Source organism: Oncorhynchus mykiss, chromosome 11, assembly GCF_013265735.2.
Source record: "Oncorhynchus mykiss isolate Arlee chromosome 11, USDA_OmykA_1.1, whole genome shotgun sequence".
In the NCBI taxonomy this organism is placed as follows: Eukaryota; Metazoa; Chordata; class Actinopteri; order Salmoniformes; family Salmonidae; genus Oncorhynchus; species Oncorhynchus mykiss.
In genome coordinates this window covers 66,966,560-66,990,624 of record NC_048575.1, presented here as the reverse complement: position 1 = coordinate 66,990,624, position 24,065 = coordinate 66,966,560, and the positions used below count along the sequence as shown (strand labels likewise).

The following is a 24,065-nucleotide window of genomic DNA, read 5'->3' as shown; positions in this document are numbered from 1 at the left end:
TTTTATACTACATTTGCTCTTGGCTGACTGTATATGCCTGACTTTGATAAAAGCTATTTACTGTTGGCTTACAGTATTCATCAATATTAAATATTACTGAGACAGACATTGCTGACTAATGTATACACATATTCAATGAGCGAGACCTTTTATCTTATGTATCTTTTCAGTGTAGAACATTCTAAATTTTGCATAACCAACTGAGAAATGACCATATACCATCACTTGAGGAACAGCATTTTCTGTAACAATTGTTGCCACTTTTTATTTATCTCTGATTGTACAAGAGGTACCACCTGATTAACATTTCAAGCATGAAAAAAAATAAATGTCATTTTTTTTGTTGACATGACAGTCCTGCTTATGTAGAATTGTGATATTTATTAACAACATTTAGGGCTCAACATTTAAACACTGAAGAACCCAATGACATGCATCCACCCATTCAACCTGACATGTAGAGAAAATATTAGCAACATGTAGAATAACTTAGATCAAGGGAGACTAGAATTTAACAAGAGCATTGACGTGAGAAAGCATCTGGCATACCATCGTAAAATCCTCAGAGCTAAAAACTCAGACAGCCAGGACAGGGAAACGCTTAGTGTTTACATTTAATTTTTCAAGTGATTCATCTACATTAAGATTTCATGGCCTCGCATGACAAGTACTGTACTTGACGAAAGGATTATTTTCATCCTTTTAACAGCTAAAGACTTTTGAATGACAAATATTTCTGTACATTCTGAGAAATATTTAAACTGACAAGAGGTCAGGAATACAGCCCTACTATGGGGCCTCTACTCCCCCCTAAATCCTAGCTAACTTCACACCAAACCAACATTTTAAGCGGTTGAGAATGTGGGATCTTTTTTTATTTTTTTTATTTTTTAAAGAGCATCATTTGACCATTTTCTGAACCCACAATACAGTAGATTGTTTTATTTTACTAACAAAAAGGGGCTGTAAATAAGCATCTAGGCAATGACAACTCAATGAACCTGACCCACATTGAGTTGAAACAGGCTCCAGGATCTCTCCATGACCACTGAACACAAGAACAGGCCATTCTCCCCCACCAGTCACACACAGGTGTTGGTGTTTGTTTAGGAAGTGGCATGGCACATTAAAAGCAACTTGTTTTAAAGCTGTATAATATATTATAAAAGGGAAAATTCACATGAGAATAACAAATCAATGCTTTTCTTGAATGATTGAAGACAATAGAATAACTACATGTGACAGTGTCAGAAGCAGTTTTAGCCCCCCCAAAAAAATCTAGGGCTAAAACTCTAAGCACCGGTTCGAGTCACAAGTCCTAAAGAAGTCAATCATTAAAGGGTTCGGAGCAGGTGTTACAAAAGTGTCCAGTCCTCATTCCTGCCATGGAGGTGATAAAGACAAAAAGGTGTCAAGACCATAATACTCAGACACTCAATCAAATGAACACAGAAGAAACATCAGGAATGACTTCTCTTTTTTTACTGCATGATCAATGTATAGAGTCTGTAGTTGGCCCCCAACTTTGCACTACCACCGATACTGAGAATTGTGTCAGTCTGTGGGATACATGATAAAGAGAAAGGAAATACCCAAAACAATCTTCACAGCATCACTGAGAATGACTCAATCTACTACTCTTCGGGCTACAGCATTCCTCAAACTGCTAGCAACTAAAGCGTTTGATTGGAGCCCAGCTTTCCCTTCCGTTCATCACACTGGAGTCATCTAACACATATGCATCAAATCAACAGATGGAGTCAAGAAACCCCCCCAAACATCCTTTCTGTAGTGTAGAGAGCAATATGAAATCAGTGTCATTATTAGTAGTATTATACCACAAATCTTATCTAAAATTAACATGGAGTTTCAGTTAATTTTGGGACAATATATGAGCGTTTTTCCCCATCTGCTCCATGGGAAATATTACCCCTCCATCTTAAGAGGACACTGGTTGTTCTTCCTTGATATTAGATTGGTATGTTTCTTTACCCATCCAAAAAATCACTCTGAAGAACAGTTGGCCACTCTCAGCTCAATGTCCCAGAAAAGCTAACCAAATAGCAGTGCCACCACCACCAAGTCTTCTTGGAGATGTACCAATACATACTGTATGTCTATAACCCCTTTCAATCAGACTTTGGTTTTGCAGAAGATTATCTAAATATATTATATAACCCCCCCAGCTGCTTACAGTTAAGCACACTGGTAAAAATGTTGGTTGGTGACAGCCTGCAAGCAACACCAACACTATACAGAACACATAAAACCAGATAAACTAACCACCATCCCTTGACACGTCACATCAATAATGGTAGCAAACTAGAATAAATTCTTCCATATACAATTTTTTCCATATCCTTTGGAAAATGTACATTCACATGTCATTTAGCAGATGTTCTTATCCCAAGCAACTTACAGGAGCAATTAGGTTTAAGTGCCTTGCTCAGGGGCACAGACAGATTTTTCACCTAGTCGGCTTGGGGATTTGAGCCAGCGACTTTCCAGTGACTGGGCCAATGATCTTAAATCTCTAGGCTTACCTGCCGCACCAGGGCAGTTTCTCAAGGTTGAAAGATTAAACAGTTTACCCTAACTTTAAAATACAGGAGGAACACATTGACCCAAAGAATATCTAAACAGCATTCAGTGGTTTCATCAAAGAATATCTAAACAGCATTCAGTGGTTTCATCAAAGAAATTGGACAAAAAAACAGCTGGTGTTTTCACTGGACTTCTACTGGAGGTATAAAATAATCTTCTGCAATGGTGTCTCAAATCTAGTTCCCATAATAATTCTCTCCAGTTAATACACACATCATTTAAATATAAATGTATGAGAGCAGACACACTCAACGTTTCCCTTGTGAAACACAAAATAGAAAAACTTGAATTGACTAAGAACGGATAATAAGGTCTCCTTCAATAACTACCTCATTCATCAACTCAAATTTACAAAATGGTCTTCATGGTTTTCACTCTGACATTTACCATTGTTATAAGAATGTCAGTATGCTTAGACATTTAAACATCTTAGAAATGTATGATTTCATAAAATTGTAGCTATGACATACCTAATAATTTAATTGAATAAATAAAATATGTTTTTTATTCATATGGTTTTACTGCGTGGTGGCTGAAACCATTCTCCCAATGCTGTGCCGTCTTCTCTACCCACGTTCTGTGCCTGTCCAACCGTATAGGCCAGCTGGGGGCAAATTCTCAATGAGACAGAGAGAGAAAGAAAGAGAGAACGTGAGGAGGGAGCGAGCGAGCGAGATAGAAGACAGAGTTAAAAGAGACAAAGATAGTTTGGGTGTATGAGACAGGGCCATGGCCTGGGGCTGGTGGGGATGAGAGGGGGGTCTCTCTCCAGGTCTAGTCTGTTCCATTCTTGGGGGCATTTGGGTTGACTGGCTGCTGGCCATCCTTGCGTGGGGGCATTCTCTCGTTGACTTTGTCCAGGCTCTGTGCCTCTGCAAAGTCCTTGATCTTCCTTTTGGGAGAGAAGCCTTGAATGGCTGGAAGGAAGAAATGAAAGAGGGACGATTAGAAATCAAAGGAAACAATGCTTTGAATACTTACACATTTAGTTAGTGAAAAATAGTTAGCCATTATACTGAACAAAAATATAAAAAACGCAACAATTTCATTGAATTTACTGAGTTACAGTCCATTTGAGCAAACCAGTCAATTGAAATAAATGCATTAGGTCTTAATCTATGGATTTCACATGACTGGGAATACAGATACCTTTTATTATTAAAAAATGGGCCTCAGGATCTTGTCATGGTATTTTTGTGCATTCAAATTGCCATCGATAAAATGCAATTGTGCCCGTTGTCCATAGCTTACACCTGCCCATACCATAACCCCAGCACATACATAGCACGCTGACATCAGCAAACCGTTCACACACTCGACGCCATACATGTGGTCTGGGGTTTTGAGGCCGGTTGGACATACTGCCAAATTCTCCAAAACGACGTTGGAGGCGGCTTATGGTAGATAAATTAGCATCCAGTTCTCTGGCAACAGCTCTGGAGTTTGCATGCCAATTGCACGCTCCCTCAAAACTTGACATCTCTGGCATTGTGTTGTGACCTTTTATTGTCCCCAGCACAAGGTTAACATGTGTAATGATCACTGTTCAATCAGCTTCCTGATATGCTACACCTGTCAGGTGGATGGATTATCTTGGTAAAGGAGAAATGCTCACTAACAGGGATGTAACAAATGTGTGCACAACATGAGAAATAAGCTTTTAGTGCATATGGAACATTTCGGGGATCTTTTATTTCAGCTCATGAAACATGGGACCAACACTTTACATGTTGCGTTTATATTTTTGTTCAGTGTATTTGAAGGATCTGCTATAAGGAATTGTAGGTAAAACCTGCAAAATGAAACAATTTACAGCTTTTTTGTGCAGATTCTCAGTTTTGCCTTGATTCGGTCAAATTGTATGCCCTTAGTGAACTCCAGGTTATTTTGTTACCAAATGCAGGTAATAGCTGACAGACTGAAAACAGTGCAGACATACATTGAATACACAGAAACACAGCAAGTCGTATGGACAGAAACTGTACGGTTGGCAAAACCACTGAACAAGCTACAACACCTCATAGAGAATGTGGGACTTACTGTAACATTCCAAGTTCCAAGGAGAAACCACAAAGAAAACATATACAGTAAGTAACTATTCCATTTTTCCCATAATGTTTCAAAGAATGTGAACATTTAGAATAACAGGAAAATAACACCCTAAAATGGTAGTTTGAGTTGATTTTATGATAATGTGATCTACAAAACTGCACTCAAATGGGCACTCTTGCACAACCAGAGATCTGGAGTTATAACTAACAGCTGAAGTGCCACAAACACCTTAATACCTCTTAATATCAGTGAGAAATGAATCATTGCAAGGAAAGGCAAACAGTGGTACTTAATAGGTGAGTCGTACATAAAACATGCTCGGATAAACATAATATCAATATCATTGGACAGAAACCAAACTACCTCTACTACTTCAAAATGTGCATGCGGTCAAGGAGAGTATCTGAGTGCTGAGATAGTAACATGTCAACAGGAGCAGACAGTGACAGAGTAGCAACAGCCAAGTAGCATAACAGGATTAGACTGAAAATATCCCTGGATAGCCAGGAGGAGGTATGTTCCATCTCCATTAGTGATGATGGGAGGGCTAGAAGTCTTCGCTGGCTTTGCTCAGGGACCAGCTGCCTGGACCAGTGGAAAGGAAACCAGCAACCCCGACTCTCACCCATGTGGACTCTGCCTACAGTTTGTCTACAAATCACTGCTAGGCCTAATGTCTGACTCTCTGTATCTGTGACGACTGTTTAGGCTTAGCCTTTATATTACCATGGTCCAGATCTTGCAATGCCCCTACGGCCTTAGGAATAATGTAACTGTCTGGTGCATGTTGAGGTTCAAGCTAGTCTTTTCTGCCAAATGAAGAGCCCACTGCTTGGGCATTTGAGTCCTATTATGTACACTACCATGAGTATGTGGACACCTGCTCGTCGAACAAGTTCTTCCACACTTATCTTGACAAACTATTTCTGTATGGAAATTGCTTTAGGCATGGGGGCATGCTGAAACAGGAACGAGGCTTCCCCAAACTGTTGCCACAAAGTTGGAAGCACAGAATCGTCTAGAAAGTCATATGCTGTAGCTTTAATATTTCCCTTCACTGGAACTAAGAGGCCTAGCCCGAACCATGAAAAACAGCCCCAGACCATTATTCCTCCTCCGCCAAACTTTACAGTTCGCACTATGCATTGGCACAGGATTCTTCTGTCGGACTGCCAGATGGTGAAGCGTGATTCATCACTCCAGAGAACGAGTTTCCACTGCTCAAGAGTCCAATGGTGGCAAGCTTTACACCACTCCAGCCAAAGCTTGGCATTATGCATGGTGATCTTAAGCTTGTGTGCAGCTGTCCAGCTACAGAAACCCATTTCATGAAGCTCTCAACGTACATTTATTGTGCTGATGTTGCTTCCAGAGGCAGTTGTGAACTCAGTAGTGAGTGTTGCAACAGAAGACAGGTGATTTTTACATGCTATGCGCTTCAGCACTCTGTGGTCTCGTTCTGTGAGCATGTGTCGCCAACCACTTCACGGCTGAGCCGTTGTTGCGCCTAGACTTTTCCACCGGGCAGCTCTAGCAGGGCATAAATTGGACAAACTGACTTGTTGGAAAGGTGGCATCCAATGACGTTGCAAGTCACTGAGCTCATCAGTACGTGCCATTCTACTGCCAATGTTTGTCTTTGGAGATTACATGGCTGTGTGCGTGATTTTATACACCTGTCAGCAACGGGTGTGGCTGAAATAGCCAAATCCACTAGTTTGAAGGGGTGCATGCATACAAAGTATGTGAACCCTTTGGAATTACCTGGATTTCTGAATAAATTGGTCATCAAATTTGATCTGATCTTCATCTAAGTCACAACAATAGACAGTGTGCTTAATCTAATAACACTGACATTATTGTATTTTTCTTGTCGTCTATATCTCAGAAAACCTAAGATTAAGAATTGTTGACTTGCATAAAGCTGGAAAGGGTTACAAAAAAGTAACTCTAAAAGCCTTGATGTTCATCAGTCCACAGTAAGACAAATGGTCTATAAATTGAGAAAGTTCAGCACTGTTGCTACTTTCCCTGGGAGTGGCCATCCTGCAAAGATGACTGCAAGAGCACAGCGCAGAATGTTCAATGAGGTTAAGAATCCTAGAATGTCAGCTAAAGACTTGCATATTGTAGACTCGTCAACAGAGATGTTAGGTTGTTCCAGAGATGTATCTAAAACACAAAAACAAGAATGGTGTTCATGGGAGGACACCACGGAAGAAGCCACTGCTGTCCCTGGATGTTCCACAGCGCTACTGGCAAAATATTCTGTGGACAGATTAAACTACAGTTGAGTTGTTTGGAAGGAACACACAACACTATGTGTGGAGAAAAAAAAGGCATAGAACACCAACATCAAAACTTCATCCCAACTGTAAAGTAAATTGGAGGGAGCATCATGGCCAGATTGCTATCATTGACGGAAAAATGAATTCCCAAGTTTATCAAGACATTTTGCAGGAGAATGTAAGGCTATCTGTCCGCCAATTGAAGCTTACCAGAGGTGATGCAACAGGACAACGACCCAAAACACAGAAGTAAATCAACAACAGAATAGCTTCAAAATAAGAAAATACGCCTTCTGGAGTGGCCCAGTCATAGTCCCGACCTCAACCCAATTGAGATGCTGTGGCATGACCTCAAGAGCGCAGTTCACACCAGACATCCCAAGAATATTGCTGAACTGAAACAGTTTCGTAAAGAGGAACGGTCCAACATTCCTTCTGACTGCTGTGCAGGTCTGATCCGCAACTACAGAAAATGTTGAGGTTATTGCTGCCAAAAGGAGGGTCAACCAGTTATTAAATCCAATGGTTCACGTACTTTCTCCACCCTGCACTGAATGTTTACACGGTGTGTTCAATAAAGACATGAAAAGGTATAATTGTTTGTTATTAGTTTAAGCAAAATGTGTTTGTCTATTGTTGTGACCTAGATGAAGATCAGATAAAATGTTCTGAACAATTTATCCAGCAATCCAGGTATTTCCAAAGGGTTCACATACTTTTTCTTGCCACTAAAATATAAAAATATACATACATACAGTTGAAGTCAGAAGTTTACATACACTTAGGTTGGAGTCATTAAAACTTGTTTTTCAACCACTCCACACATTTCTTGTTAACAAACTATAGTTTTGGCAAGTCAGTTAGGAAATCTACTTCATGCATGAGAAGTCATGTTTACGACAATTGTTCACAGACAGATTATTTAATTTAAAATTCACTTCATCACAATTCCAGTGGGTCAGAAGTTTACACAATAAGTTGACTGTGCCTTTAAACAGCTTGGAAAATTGGCTTTAGAAGCTTCTGATAGGCTAATTGACATAATTTTGAGTCAATTGGAGGTGTACCCGTGGATGTACTTCAAGGACTACCTTCAAACTCAGTGCCTCTTTGCTTGACATCATGGGAAAATCAAAAGAAATCAGCCAAGACGTCAGAATTTTTTTTGTAGACCGCCACAAGTCTGGTACATCCATGGGAGCAATTTCCAAACGCCTGAAGGTACCACGTTCATCTGTACAAATAATAGTATGCATGTATAAACACCATGGGACCACGCAGCCGTCATACTGTTCAGGAAGGAGACGCGTTCTGTCTCCTGGAGATGAACATACTTTGGTGCGAAGAGTACAAATCAATCCCAGAACAACAGCAAAGGACCTTGTGAAGATGCTGGAGGAAACAGGTACAAAAGTATCTAGATCCAGAGGAGAGGTCGACTGATTAATCGGAATGACCGATTAATTAGGGCCGATTTCAAGTTTTCATAACAATCGGAAATCGGCATTTTTGGACACTGATTTGGCCGAAATCGTCCCAAATTTTTTTTTTTACACCTTTATTTAACTAGGTAAGTCAGTTAAGAACACATTCTTATTTTCAATGAAGGCCTAGGAACGGTGGGTTAACTGCCTTGTTCAGGGGCAGAACGACAAATGATTTACCTTGTCAGCTTGGGGATTCGTTTTTGCAACCTTCCGGTTACTAGTCCAAAGCTCTAACCACCTGCCATAAATTGCACTCCACGAGGAGCTTGCATGGCAGGCTGACTACCTGTTACACCTAGGTAAGTTGTTAGCTAGCATTAAACTTATCTTATAAAATACAATCTTAACATAATCACTAGGTTGACATTACTAGTTTATCTAGCGTGTCCTGCATTGCATATAATCAATGCGGTGCCTGTTAATTTCTCATCGAATCCCAGCCTACTTCGCCAAATGGGTGATGATTTAGCACCGTCTTTGCACCAAACCTAACCATTAACATCAATGCCTTTCTTTAAAATCAATACACAAGTATATATTTTTAAACCTGCATATTTAGTTAATATTGCCTGCTATCATGAATTTCCTATTAGGGAAATTGTGTCACTTCTCTTGCGTTCCGTGCAAGCAGTCAGGGTATATGCAGCAGTTTGGGTCGCCTGGCTCATTGCGAACTATGTGAAGTCCATTCATTCATAACAAAGACCGTAATTATTTTGCCAAAATTGTACATAATCATGACATAACATTGAAGGTTGTACAATGTAACAGCAATATTTAGACTTAGGGATGCCACCCGTTAGATAAAATACGGAACGGTTCCGTATTTCACTAAAATAAACATTTGTTTTTGAAATGATAATTTCTGGATTCGACCATATCAATGACCAAAGGCTCGTATTTCTGTGCGTTGTTATAATTAAGTCTATGATTTGATATTTGACTGAGCGATGGTAGGCAGCAGCAGGCTCGTAAGCATTCATTCAAACAGCACTTTAGTGCGTTTGCCAGCAGCTCTTCGCAATGCTTCAAGCATTGAGCTGTTTAGGACTTCAAGCCTATCAACTCCCGAGATTAGGCTGGTGTAACCGATGTGAAATGGCTAGCTAGTTAGCGGGGTGTGCGCTAATAGCGTTTCAATCGGTGACGTCACTCGCTCTGAGACTTGGAGTAGTTGTTCCCCTTGCTCTGCAAGGGCCGCGGCTTTTGTGGAGGGATGGGTAATGATGCTTCGAGGGTGGCTGTTGTCGATGTGTTCCTGGTTCGAGCCCAGGTTGGGGAGAGGAGAGGGACAGAAGCTATACTGTTACAGGGACTGGTGGGAGGGACTGGTGCACTTCACAAAATAGATGGCATCATGAGGTAGGAAAATTGTGTGGATATATTGAAGCAACATCTCAAGACATCAGTCAGGAAGTTAAAGCTTGGTCGCAAATGGATCTTCAAATGGACAATGACCACAAGGATACTTCCAAAGTTGTGGCAAGGACAACAATGTCAAGGTATTGGAGTGGCCATCACAAAGCCCTGACCTCAATCCTATAGAAAATGTGTGGGCAGAACTGAAAAAGTATGTGCGAGCAAGGAGGCCTACAAACCTGACTCAGTTACACCAGCTTTGTCAGGAGGAATGGGCCAAATTCACCCAACTTATTGTGGGATGCTTGTGGAAGGCTACCTGAAACATTTGACCCAAGTTAAACAATTTAAAGGCAATGTTACCAAATACACTCAATTAGTATGTAAACTTCTGACCCAATGGGAATGTGGTGAAAGAAATAAAAGCTGAAAAATAACTACTATTATTCTGACATTTCATTCTTAAAATAAAGTGGTTATCCTAACTGACCTAAGACCGGGAATTTATACTAGGATTAAATGTCAGGAATTGTGAATAACTGAGTTTAAATGTATTTGGGTAAGATGTATGTAAACTTCCAACTTCAACTGTGTACACACACACACAGTAGTTGCAGGCACGGGTAATGCAAGAGCAGCCATTTTGCAAAGTGACGTACATCAATCCATGACAAAGCATTTCATGAACCACACACAGTGAACGTACAACAAGAATAACAAAACAAACATTTCAAAAGTGACAAAAACAGGAGTGCATAGAACATTTAAAGCAGGCCCCATTTGAAAAGGTTAAAAGTTAAACAAGGACAAGACACTGAGGGAGGGATCCGGGGACCACTTGCGTACCTTTGGCCTCCGCGGCCTCAGCGGCAGCTATGTCAATGTGAGTAGTGGTGAAAAGGAGAAAAGTGAGTCATCAATGCAGAGACCAAATAACATCAATAACAGAACAGACAGAGCCAACCAACCAGGAAAACAGGTTATACATGCTTATAAAGGCTACTCCCTGAGCAACAGCACAATTCAAATACACCTCAAACCGTTTTTAGTGTGATGAGAGTCCGCCTCCCTAATGACAATTTATTATTTCAGGATTAGGAGCACCCACAAGGCTCTGGTCAACAGTAGGCCACTATAGGGAACAGAGTGTCATCTAGGACAGTACCAGTGAGAGCGGCCTGCAGGAGATCTAGGTTGCTAGCTGCTGTTAAAGGGTCATGAGGGCTTAGATGTGGATGGACAGAGAGGGGGGGGGGGGGGGGACAATCAAATGATGAAGTCTGCTGGGAGGAGAAGGGAACGGATCTCCTTGCTTAATGAAGTGTGTTATGGCTCAGTTCTCAAAGGAGATGACAGCTTTAATCTTTCTATTCAACTTGTTCTTAATGAGGTGCTCTGTTACTGGTGTCACTCTGAATAACACATGGTGAATCTAGCTCTGAGACCATAACAGAACTCTGAATACAATAGCTAAAGTAAGGCATTTCCCCCTTTAGTTTTCAAAGAGCACTGGCACTGCAGTCAAAACGGCTCAGCATTTCCCTAAACATCACCAGAGCACTGTCAGGTAGCAGTGAAGACAAACAGGGATGTAATGAACCAGAACACACAACCTATCCAGGGTTTTAACTTGGCCAGTCAGCCTAGCCTCCTCGATGTTAAAGCCTTGGTCAGACTGGAGGGGCGAAAGACACAGGGTGCATCCCAATTACTAATAGGGGTCTGGTCATAAACAGTGCACTCGATTGTGAATAGGATGGCATTTGGGACGCAGCCTGAGACAGACAATGGCATTCTGGTAAAGGTCACGTCGTGTGGTTTCTCGCTGAGTGCTCACAGCTTTGTGGCGACGTTCAGTACACCCCCGCCTCGCCTGGGAGACCAGCCCCCAACATGCCCTTCTCTCCTTCCTGCTGACAGGCCTGGTGTGTGTGTGTATTTCCCCCGCTGGCTGGGCTGGTTGACCTTTAGATCAGGGCTACGGCCACTTCAGTGACAGGTGGCGCTGAGCCGACCCCCCGGACACCCTCCCACAGTCCCCCCTCTACCCCACGGGGACGGCTGGCTTGATACAGAGCCCAAGACAGACGAAGGTTGCAATCTAACATGATGTTCATCTAATGTATATTAACAAAGGCCAGGTGTAGGCATCAGCGACAGTGATGGTTTCCACATCTCCACTGCATCATGGAAAAAGGAAAGCAGAAGAGCCGGGTCTATTATGGTTTTTTCCCCGAAAGTGAACTTATTCATGTCAAAATGCAAAACATTGAGTGAAGTGTACATCCTTCAGTTTAATGTGACTGGGGTAAGGCTGTGTCGCTAGTGCAGGTTAAAACGGCATGGCACCCCAGGGCCCTCTGAGGGTAGGGCATGGGAAACGGGTGGAGCTGGGGGTACAAGAGAGAGAGAGGAGGACAGAGACAGCAGGGTGAGGGTAGACAGGGGAGGATGAGGGAGGGTGAAAGGAACACTTACCAGTCTGCAAGGTCTGTTTGCCGCCTGATAACACTCCTAGAGGCAGCGATCCAGTCGGGGTCAGTCCTTTGAGTGTCAGCACACTCTCACTCTCCTCCCTGAAGAACGAGAGAGAAACAGGAGAGAAAGGAGAAGTTAACGTAACTACATACGTTAAAACACTCCTCTGTAGCATCCAATGACATCCCTGTATATGGGCCACTAATAGACCTACATATAGAACATGTGTGAATTCTAGGATCTCTGTGCCGATCTGCATCTCCCTTTCCCCATTGCATTTGTGTGGCTGGCTAATGTCATTACACAGCCTCACCACGGTGCTGTGTCGTGACTCACTGCTGCCTGCTCACTAAACCTCAGAACCAGCACTGTGTTTTCAAACATTACTTCATTATGCACTTAACTGACTTCAGTCATGTCATGAACTAGACTCAAGTCTAAACTAAAAATAGATAATACAATATAATGCTGTCTGGTGTGATACTGAGAGAGAGACCTTCTCACCTGAGAACAGAGAAGACTCTGGCCATCTTCCCAATGGCTCGGATCTTATTCCGGATCACCTCTTTACGTGCCGCTGGTATTCCACCGTCTTCTCATTAAATACAAGGAAAAAAAAATATCCTAAGCAATGTTGGAGATTTCATATTGCATTGCAATGGTTTCTACCATTTGACATATGCCAAGTCTACAAAACACATTAGTCCATGCCCCAACGAATTGAGGCTGTTCGGAGGGCAAAAGGAAGTGCAACTAAATATTAGGAAGGTGTTCAATTGTTGGAAAAATGACTTGTGTCATGCACAAAGTAGATGCCCTAACCGACTTGCCAAAAGTATGGTTTGTTAACTTCTTGGTGACAGAGTAAATTGCCTGCTACTCTGTCCCAGATGCTAATATATGCATATTATTATTATAGTATTGGATAGAAAACACTGACGTTTCTAAAACTATGAATGATGTCTGTGAGTATAACAGAATTCATATGGCAGGCAAAAACCTGAGAAAAATCGAACCAGGAAGTGGGAAATCTGAGACTTGTAGTTTAACGCAACCAATATCCCAACATCTACAATAGGGGCTTCCTACGGCTTCCACTAGATGTCAACAGTCTTTAGAACTTTGTTTGAGGCTTCTACTGTGAAGTGGGACCGAATGAGAGAGGAATGAGCCAGGTGTCTGGCAGAGTGCCACAGGCTCTGAGGCGCGGTCAAGAGAGTTAGCTCTCGTTCCATTGCTTTTCCACAGACATAGGAATTCTCCAGTTGAAACATTATTGAAGATTTATGATAAAAACATCCTAAAAATGGATTCTATACTTAGTTTGACAAGTTCCTACGGGCTTTTACAGAACTTTTTGAACTTTTCGTCTGATGTTCGGCTGGACCTGAACGCGCTTTTGGAATTGTTTACCAAACGCCCTAACAAAAGAAGCTATTTGGACATAAATGATGGACATTATCGAACAAAACAAACATTTGTGGAACTGTGATTCCTGGGAGTGCATTCTGATGATCTGTACATAGCCCACCTATAATTTAGCCCAAACAACTACCTCTTTCCCAACTGTATTTAATTAATTAATTTATTTTGCTCCTTTGCACCCCATTATTTTTATTTCTACTTTGCACATTCTTCCATTGCAAAACTACCATTCCAGTGTTTTACTTGCTATATTGTATTTACCTTGCCACCATGGCCTTTTTTGCCTTTACCTCCCTTCTCACCTCATTTGCTCACATTGTATATAGACTTGTTTATACTGTATTATTGACTGTATGTTTGTTTTACTCCATGTGTAACTCTGTGTCGTTGTATCTGTCGAACTGCTTTGCTTTATCTTGGCCAGGTCGCAATTGTAAATGAGAACTTGTTCTCAACTTGCCTACCTGGTTAAATAAAGGTAAAATAAAAAATAAAATACATTTAAAAAAATCATCAAAGGTAAGTGAATATTTATAATGCTATTTCTGACTTCTGTTGACTATCTTTTTGGCTGCTTTGTTGTCTGAACGCTGTACTCAGATTATTGCATGGTTTGCTTTTTCCGTAACGATTTTTTGAAATCTGACACAGCGTTTGCATTAAGGAGAAGTATCTCTAATTCCATGTATAACTTGTATTTTCATCAACATTTATAATGAGTATTTCTGTAAATAGATGTGGCGCTCTGCACAATCACCACATTTTAGAATTACTGAATGTAACGCACAAATGTAAAATTAGATTTTATATAAATATGCACTTTATTGAACAAAATATACGTGTATTGTGTAACATGAAGTCCTATGAGTGTCATCTGATGAAGATCAAAGGTTAGTGATTAATTTTCTCTATTTGTGCTTTTTGTGACTCCTCTCTTTGGCTGGAAAAATGGCTGTGTTTTTCTGTGAGTTGGTGCTGTCCTAACACAATCGTTTGTGATGCTTTCGCTGTAAAGCATTTTTGAAATCAGATACTGTGGCTGGATTAAAGAGAATTTTATCTTTAAAATGGTGCAAAATACTTGTATGCTTGAGGAATTTTAATTCTGAGATTTTTGTTGTTTTGAATTTGGAGCCCTGCACTTTCACTGGCTGTTGGTGAGGTTAACAAGACATTTGTGGAGTGGTTGAAAAACGAGTTTATGACTCCAACCTAAGTGTATGTAAACTTCCGACTTCAACAGTACATATTACCTCAACTAACCGGTGCCCCCACATATTGTACCAGTACCCCCCTGTATATCTGTATTTAGTCTCGCTATTGTTATTTTACTGCTGCTCCTTAATTACTTGTTACTTTTCTTTCTTATTCTTATCTGTATTTTTTTAAACTGCATTGTTGGTTAGGAGCTCTTAAGTAAGCATTTCACTCTAAAGTTGTACCAGTTGTATTCAGCACATGTGACTAATAAAATGTGATATCCAAGGTGTGCGTTTTGCAACCTGTGGACCAGCGAGGGTGAAATCCTGGCTGTTCCTCTTACCTTCACACAGGTCGTCTCCTTCCGACATGAGTTCATCATCAGAGCAGATGTTCAGGACGTTCACCAGCATCTCTGTCACTGTTGGGAAGGGAAAGGCGGCAGCACCACAGCTCAGGTTAGCACCACCACCAAAACACTCTTTGCTGCATCTTTTTGGGTGCAGACCTATTACACTAATGTGCCATTGCTCCTTTCTGGCATTCTACTCCGCATTCTTAACTCTGAAACACTGAGTTTGGACGGGGACCACATGCATACCTTTCTCTCCAACAAATGGCAGGGACCACGTGAAGACGTCCATAAAGTTGGGCAGCCAGTAGGGGTGGGGGGAGCAGTTGAACTGCCGAATGTTCATCACATTGTTCTCATACTTTAATACAGCAGCTGGTAGTAGGAGCAAGAACAAAAATAATGATAAACTTAGCCATTCTGACATACAGAAAATGTAGCACTGGCAAAAGTAGCACTTGTAACACATTGGCAAATTGTCATATTTTGGAGACAGAAGAGGCCAGACAGAAGAAGGGAACGCCAATCCCAGCTAGTAAACATAACAGCTATATAAGACTGTGCATAAAACACTCACACACCGTCTTGATATAAGGAGTACACAAACCTTTGTTGTTGTACACATCTAGGTAATTTGGTGCTGAGAAGATTGTAATTAATGAAGGAAAGCCTGTAGTCTGGCTTTTTCTGTACATCCGATACCTGGGATGAGACAATCATTTTAGTTTGACAGCACAATAGTGAAGAGACAAAAATAAAGCTATTTTTGGTAACGTTAAGTGATCAAAAAAAGTTGAAAAACTTACCCTGCATCCTGTGCTTCGTGTGCTCTTATTACAGACAACAAGTTATTATTTATCAAAAAGTCACATACAGCAGGGTAACTGCAAGGCAAGACAGAGAAAAAAAACTATTAGAACAGCCAGTGGAATTAAATCTGGACCTCACAGTGTCAGTCTTGCAACCATGCAACGTGACAGATTCTTTGAGTAAAACCATTAGAAGCGTTCTCTAGCGGTTCTTTACTTTTGGAAATACATTTTGTGTATTTCCCTCTGGCCTGGGAGGTAGGCAGGGTTTAAATAACTAGTGAGGCCAAAGTAGAGCAGAGGCAAGGCAGTGGTATTTATGAGCTCTGATAGCTGATCCAGCAGTCAAGAGAACAGGAGTTCACAGCTACAGCCAGCAAGGAGACGTGGTGAGTCTTAAATGGCACCCTATTCCTTATATAGTGCACTACTTTTGACCAGGGCCCTATAGGGAATAGGGTGCCATTAGAGACAGATCTCAATGTGGCTGCTGGGCTGGCTTTTACTGGGGTTTATACACAATATATTATTGTGGGGTATGCATGGTGTCCGAGCTGTGTGCTAGTAGTTTAAACAGACAGCTCAGTACATTCAGTTTGTCAACACTTCTTACAAAAACAAGTAGCGATGAAGTCAATCTTCTCCACTTTGAGCCATGAGAGATTGACATGCATATTATTCATGTTAGCTCTCTGTGAATATTTAAGGGTCAGCAGTGCTGCCCTGTTCTGAGCCAAATGTAATTTTCAGAAGTCCCTCTATGGCACCTGACCACGAACAGTGGTCCAGGTGTGACAAAACTAGGGCCTGTAGGACCTGCCTTGTTGATAGTGTTGTTAAAAAGTCAGAGCAGCACTTTATTGTGGACAGACTTCTCCCCATCTTAGCTACTGTTGTATTAACATGTTTTTGACCATGACATTTTACAATCCAGGGTTACTCCAAGCAGTTTAGTCACCTCAATCTGCTCAATTTCCACATTATTTAATATAAAATTTAGTTGAGGTTTAGGGATTAGTGAATGATTTGTCCCAAATACAATGCTTAATATTTTTTGTTATATTTAGGACTAACTTTTTCTTGCCACCCATTCTGAAACTAATTGCAGCTCTTTGTTAAGTGTTGCAGTGATTTCACTCACTGTAGTAGCTGATGTGTATAGTGTTGAGTCACCCGCATACAGACACTGCCTTTACTCAAGCATGTCATTAGTAAAGCTTGAAAAAAGGGGCCCTAGACAGCTGCCCTGGGGAATTCCTGATTCTACCTGGATTATGTTTGAGAGGCTTCCATTAAAGAACACCCTCTGTGTTCTGTTAGACAGGTAACTCTTTATCCACAATATAGTAGGGGGTGTAAAGCCATAACACATATGCATTTACAGGAGATTATGATCGATAATGTCAAAAGCCGTACTGAAGTCAGGCAAAACAGCTCCCACAATATTTGTATCAATTTCTGACAGCCAATCAGTCATTTGTGTAAGTGCCATGCTTGTTGAATGTCCTTCCCTATAAGCATGCTGAAAGTCTCAATTCATTTGACAATAAAATAGCATTGTATCTGGTCAAATTATATCTTCTTAAAGTTTACTAAGGGTTGGTAACAGGCTGATTGGTCAGCTATTCGAACCAGTAAAGGGGGCTTTACTATTCTTGGGTAGTATAATTACTTTTGCTTCCCTCCAGGCCTGAGGGAACACACTTTCTAGTATGCTTAAATTGAAGATATGGCAAATAGGGGTGGCAATACCGTCCGCTATTATCCTCAGTCATTTTTAATCTACGTTGTCAGACGCCAGTGGGTTGTCATTGTTGATAGACAATTTTCTCACCTCTTCCACTCACTTTACAGAATTTAAAATTAAACCTTTATTTAACTAGGCAAGTCAGTTAAGAACAAATTCTTATTTACAATGACAGACGACACTGGGCCAATTGTGCACTGCCCTATGGGACTCCCAATCATGGCCGGTTGTGATACAGCCTGGAGTTTAACCATTTCAAATCAGTTATACTTGGATGTGTAGTGTCAGCATTTGTTGTATCATGTAGACCTATCCCTGGATACTCAGAGGATATGGAAACTATTCAAGTGGCAAACTATCATTTGATTTCATTTTTTTTTAAACATCTGAAACTGGACACATATTGTGCTGAACTAGTACCGTACCTGAAAAAGTAGGAGCAGCCTCGCACTGAGTTGTGGTTGAAGTGTTCTGCTGTCTTTTCACTGCCGTAGTCCTCTCCTGGGTCAGCCCAGATCAGGTCACACATGGGGCCGAAAGCTGGAGGCTCCTTAAACCTGTCTAACTGTGGAGCGCGTGCATATGGACACACACACACACACACACACACACGCAAGTGATCGATCACTGATTAAAATCAACCAAATGTATCCACACTTGGTTTTGTAAGCAAACGTGGACTCAAACACCACTTTCTCATCAGGTGCCAGGTGAACTTACTTTCCTAATGTCGTCTAGGCAGTTGATTTCTGGGGAGAGACCGCCGTGTACACACAGGAACTGTTGGTTGAGAAGAGCAGCTAGGGGCAGGCAGTCAAAGGCCTCCATGCAGGCATCATACACGCGCTCAGAGTACTTAATCTTACCTAAATATGGAACAGGTGAGACAACTTCACAATTGCTTTCTGAGAGAAACTACTAGCGCTAGTTAAACACTTGATGAGACAGTACCACATTCAATTGTCAGAGGTCAAACTAACCGTGTCTACATGCCAAAATAACTTAGTAGGAAGTAGAATCAATTAGCTACAGCCTAGTATTTCAGAGGGTTTCGTTGTTTTGTTTGTCAGCCTTTAGTAGCAACAGCATACATGTAGTGGCGGCACATACTTCACACTGGCCATTTGGGACTAGTAACCTACATATGTTTAACCACTATCTTAACAGTTACTGGCTACACCGGAGCGGATGTTGTGTCTTCCTGGATAATTGCTTAAGCTTCTTTACTTCAGATGCTGGTGAACTTTCAGTGTAACTTGTCTTGCACAACACTTACCACAGGTCAGATTAACTGACTGACTGTTGAGGAAGTGAAGTCCATATAAGGCGAGAGAACAGCGGTGTTTCTTATTAGGCCAGTAAATTAGGAGCAGTTAGTTCTGCCTAACAACAAACCTCCCTTCCTCTCTCATTAACTAGTCCAAAAAATACCTTAAATTAAAATACTTAGTGCTGGACAGGGGCCACTATCATTGAGAGTCCAAGGAAAGCAAGATAATCAGTGAGTACCATGATTGAGAGAGAGAGAAGCATTCAAACTATTCTAAAGTAGCGAAGGGAGAGAGAACCACACCGCACTCCATTTGACCTTCAGGGTTTGAAATCAGTTTATATCGAACTCATATTTCCTGACATGGTTAAAATGTTCAGAGGCCTGTCTAGGCGCACATAAGGGAATTCCTCAGTCTTGCACTAGCCTTACACTAACCCAAAGGCTGAATGACAAACCAGAACAAGTCTTTTAAATACTAGGGCCTTGGCTATAGCCCATCTAATTGAATCTACTGTTAAAGATTTTGGCGATCAAGTTAAAGCCATTCATCTGCCCAAGTAGGGCTGGGCAAAATATTGAATTAATTAGGTGTTTTGAAATATCGCACAAAAACTAACATTCTATCGCAAAACATCGCAAAATACCTGTTTTGTTTTTATGAGCGTTTGTCCGCTTGTTCTCATGCTGTATTTTTGGTCTCGTCTCCTTCACTCTTCTGAGACTTCTCATTTACACCAGAGATTTGTATACAATGACAAGATGCAAGTCTCAGTTTTAGCAAGAGTGAAACCTCTCGCTTCGCCACTTACTCTACGGTTTACACACACACACATCAAGATCTTTTGAAATACAAAGATTAGCTGGCTAATCACTATCACGTCGGCTTGAGAGATTGTTGAGGCCTGAGTTCATTTTCTACAGCCTAATGCCTGCTTCAAGAAGTGAGTCATTATTAGTGAATGTGCATTATGCATGGTTCTACTTAAATTTGCATTTTTCACAGAGATACTTGAAAGCCAGATGAGTGATTGCAGATTTTTTTTAAAAAATTTTAAATGGTTCAACTACTTTGATAAAATTAAATTATTAGTGGGTCATATGGTTGTGGAAGGCTTATTTAGCTTAGGTAAAACTTCACAAGCCTTGAATTAACTTGATGATTGCCGACTGTTTGATACGCAGTGTAATTGACCTTTAATTGTACAACACTTAAAAAAACAACAATTGAGAAATTGTGAAAAATCAGCCATAGGTTTGAAAACAAAATCTAGATATAATTTTCAGGCCATATTGCCTAGCTCTATGCCGAAGGATCCCATAGATAAACTGTTGTCAGTCACATGAGCTTCTGGCTGACTTCCGGAGAGGAGCGCTAATAACCAACTGCTCAAAATCTGGTTGACTCAACGTTGCTTCAGTGTAATTTGTCCACGTATTGTGACTTGGAATCTACATTGAAAAAACATCACATTTGAAAAAAGTCAAACTTGTTGAAATTTCAACCACAGGATTATATCATGGTAACCAAATTTCAACGTTGACAAACGTTGTTAAAAAGTTGAATTTGTACCTTTAAAAACAAGATCTTCAAGGTTATATCTCCAATCAGAAAAAAAAATACTATAGGATGGGCAGCACCTCCTACTGGAGAATTGATCTATAACTACCCTTGGTCTACCTTCCAGGGTTTTAACCAAGCCCTGCTTAGCTATAGTATTTGTCACTGACTATTACCAATGTGATATCGTGAGAATGATTGTTGAGAGATCACCACTTAACAAAATAGATTCACGGTTGTTACAAATGTCATTCCAATGGGCAATGGTTTATGGTTAAAATGTGACCATAAATTTCACTCACATAGCATAATGATCATATTTCGGACTATATAGCATTTGCAAAGTCATCAACGGCTATTATTTCAATTCACTCAGAATTCAACTAAAAATAGACAATACAATAGGCCCAGGGTATTACGCACTGGATGATTTTAAATGGAATGATATGGAATTGTGTTTGGTTGTCAACCAAATAACATTTTGAAGGAGATGCATCTTCTGCTTGGATAGTTCCATCTGTGCCACTGACTTAAGTCTGGCTTTAATTTCAGTTGGTCTATAAAATTAATAACTGATGTGTTGGAGTCACATCTCCATCTCAACCAAAAATCTATGTTCAATAATAGGACTAAATCATATTAATGTTATTTAAAGTGCATTTAAAGTTTGATTTAGTACCATTTTTTTTATGTAGATGTTTGGTTAAGATGAATCCAACATATCAATTGTTAATTTGTAGGCAAACTTTAATTAAAGCCAGACTAAGTCAGCGGCACAGATGGAACTATTCAAGTAGAAGATAAATCTCCTTCAAAATGCTGATATTTGGTTGTGTTTAGGCATGGGCGGCTCTCACACACACTACCAGTCAAAAGTTTGGACACCTACACATTCAAGGGTTTTTCTTTATTTTTTGACATTGTAGAATAATAGTGAAGATATCAAAACTATGAAATAACACACGGAATCATTTAGTAACCAAAAATAAGTGGTAAATCAAAATATATTTTATGTTTGAGATTCTTCAAAGTATCCACCCTTTGCCTTGATGACAGCTTTGCACACTCTTGACATTCTCTCAACCAGCTTCACGAGGTAGTCACCTGGAATACATTTCGATTAACAGGTGTGCCTTGTTAAGTTCATTTGTGGAATTTAATTCCTTCTTAATGCATTTGAGCCAATCAGTTGTGTTGTGACAAGGTAGGGGTGGTAAACAGAAAATAGCTATTTGGTAAAAGACCAAGTCCATATTATGGCAAGACCAGCTCAAATAAGCAAATATAAATGACAGTCCATCATTACTTTAAGACATGGTCAGTCAATGCAGAAAATGTCAAGAACTTTGAAAGTTTCTTCAAATGCAGTCACAAAAACCATCAAGCTCTATGATGAAACTGGCTCTCATGAGGACCACCACCACAGGAAAGGAAGATCCAGAGTTACCTCTGCTGCAGAGGATAGGTTGATTAAAGTTGACAGCCTCAGAAATTGCAGCCCAAATAAATGCTTCAGAGTTCAAGTAACAGACATCTCAACATAAACTGTTCAGAGGAGACTGTGAATCAGGCCTTCACGGTCGAATAACTGCAAAGAAACCACTACTAAAAGAAACCAATAAGAGACTTGCTTAGGCCAAGAAACACGAGCAATGGTCATTAGACCGATGGAAATTTGTTCTTTGGTCTGGAGTCCAAATCGGAGATTTTTGGTTCCAACAGCCATGTCTTTGTGAGATGCAGAGTAGGTGAACGGATGATCTCTGTTGGTGTAGTTCCCACCATGAAGCATGGAGGATGTGGTGTGATGGTGCTTTGCTGGTGATACTGTCTGTGATTTATGTAGAATTCAAGGCACACTTAACCAGCATATGGTTTGGGCTTAGTGGGACTATCATTTATTTTTCAACAGGACCTCCAGGCTGTGTAATGGCTATTTGACCAAGGAAGAGAGTGATTGAGTGCTGCATCAGATGACCTGGCCTCCACAATCACCCAACCTCAACCCAATTGAGATGGTTTGGGATGAGTTGGACCACAGAGTGAAGGAAAAGCAACCAAAAAGTGTGCCGCATATGTGGGAACTCCTTCAATGTTGGAAAAGCATTCCAGGTGAAGCTGGTTGTGAGACTGACAAGCGTGTGCAAAGCTGTCAAGGCAAAGGGTGGCTATTTGAAGAATCTCAAATATAGAAAACATTTGGATTTGTTTAACACTTTTTAGTGTGTTATGATTCCATGTGTGTTATTTCATAGTGTTGATGACACTATTATTCTACTACGTAGAAAAGAGTAAAAATATAGAAAAACCCTTGAATGAGTAGATGTCTCCAAACGTTTGATTGGTACTCTTTCTTTATGAGCTGGATTGCTGGTCTTTGCAATTACATTATCTTCGTTTGTGCTTGTTTAGCATATTTAGCCAGCAGCCTCCATGGAAATTCACTAATTTTGTTAGCATTCTGGTAATAGACACCCAATGGGCTTTTCTTGGTGCCCCCTTCTGTATTAAACTAGTAATACCGTAAATCCAACGTGAGAGAAGGATGGCATGACGATATGAAAATCTGGATACAGCCCAACCCTAGTTGCATTGAAAACCAAACAATTCAATAATTTTTGAAGTACAATAAATTGCCTACAGTGGGGCAAAAAAGTATTTAGTCAGCCACCAATTGTGCAAGTTCTCCCACTTAAAAAGATGAGAGGCCTGTAATTTTCATCATAGGTACACTTCAACTATGACAGACAAAACAAGAAAAAATCCAGAAAATTACATCGTAGGATTTTTAATGAATTTATTTGCAAATTATGGTGGAAAATAAGTATTTGGTCAATAACAAAAGTTTCTCAATACTTTGTTATATACCCTTTGTTGGCAATGACGGAGGTCAAACGTTTTCTGTAAGTCTTCACAAGGTTTTCACACACTGTTGCTGGTATTTTGGCCCATTCCGCCATGCAGATCTCCTCTAGAGCAGTGATGTTTTGGGGCTGTTGCTGGGCAACATGGACTTTTAACTCCCTCCAAAGATTTTCTATGGGGTTGAGATCTGGAGACTGTTTAGGCCCTTCCAGGACCTTGAAATGCTTCTTACAAAGCCACTCCTTCATTGCCCTGGCGGTGTGTTTGGGATCATTGTCATGCTGAAAGACCCAGCCACGTTTCATCTTTAATGCCCTTGCTGATGGAAGGAGGTTTTCACTCAAAATCTCACGATACATGGCCCCATTCATTCTTTCCTTTACACGGATCAGTCGTCCTGGTCCCTTTGCAGAAAAACAGCCCCAAAGCATCATGTTTCCACCCCCATGCTTCACAGTAGGTATGGTGTTCTTTGGATGCAACTCAGCATTCCTTGTCCTCCAAACACGACGAGTTGAGTTTTTACCAAAAAGTTATATTTTGGTTTCATCTGACCATATGACATTCT

The 24,065-nt window shown here is 40.7% G+C and overlaps 1 protein-coding gene across 5 annotated transcripts in view; it reads right to left on the bottom strand.

The window, feature by feature from the left end:
• Positions 1–225: 225 nt before the first annotated feature.
• LOC110536272 (serine/threonine-protein phosphatase 2B catalytic subunit gamma isoform) overlaps positions 226–24,065 on the bottom strand; it is a 43,944-nt gene continuing 20,104 nt past the window's right edge. The window contains exons 5-14 of one of the 5 annotated variants that reach the window (XM_021621968.2): positions 18,522–18,667; positions 18,227–18,366; positions 16,052–16,129; positions 15,853–15,947; positions 15,495–15,620; positions 15,237–15,314; positions 12,773–12,863; positions 12,269–12,366; positions 10,637–10,663; positions 226–3,512 (exon numbers count right to left, since the gene is read on the bottom strand). In XM_021621968.2, the coding sequence (XP_021477643.1) occupies positions 3,379–3,512; positions 10,637–10,663; positions 12,269–12,366; positions 12,773–12,863; positions 15,237–15,314; positions 15,495–15,620; positions 15,853–15,947; positions 16,052–16,129; positions 18,227–18,366; positions 18,522–18,667 (1,013 nt within the window). In that variant the 3' untranslated portion in view covers positions 226–3,378. Of the gene's footprint in view, positions 3,522–10,636; positions 10,664–12,268; positions 12,367–12,772; positions 12,864–15,236; positions 15,315–15,494; positions 15,621–15,852; positions 15,948–16,051; positions 16,130–18,226; positions 18,367–18,521; positions 18,668–24,065 lie in introns of all 5 variants that reach the window. The other 4 variants (XM_021621966.2, XM_021621967.2, XM_021621969.2 and 1 more) reach the window with 4 other exon arrangements.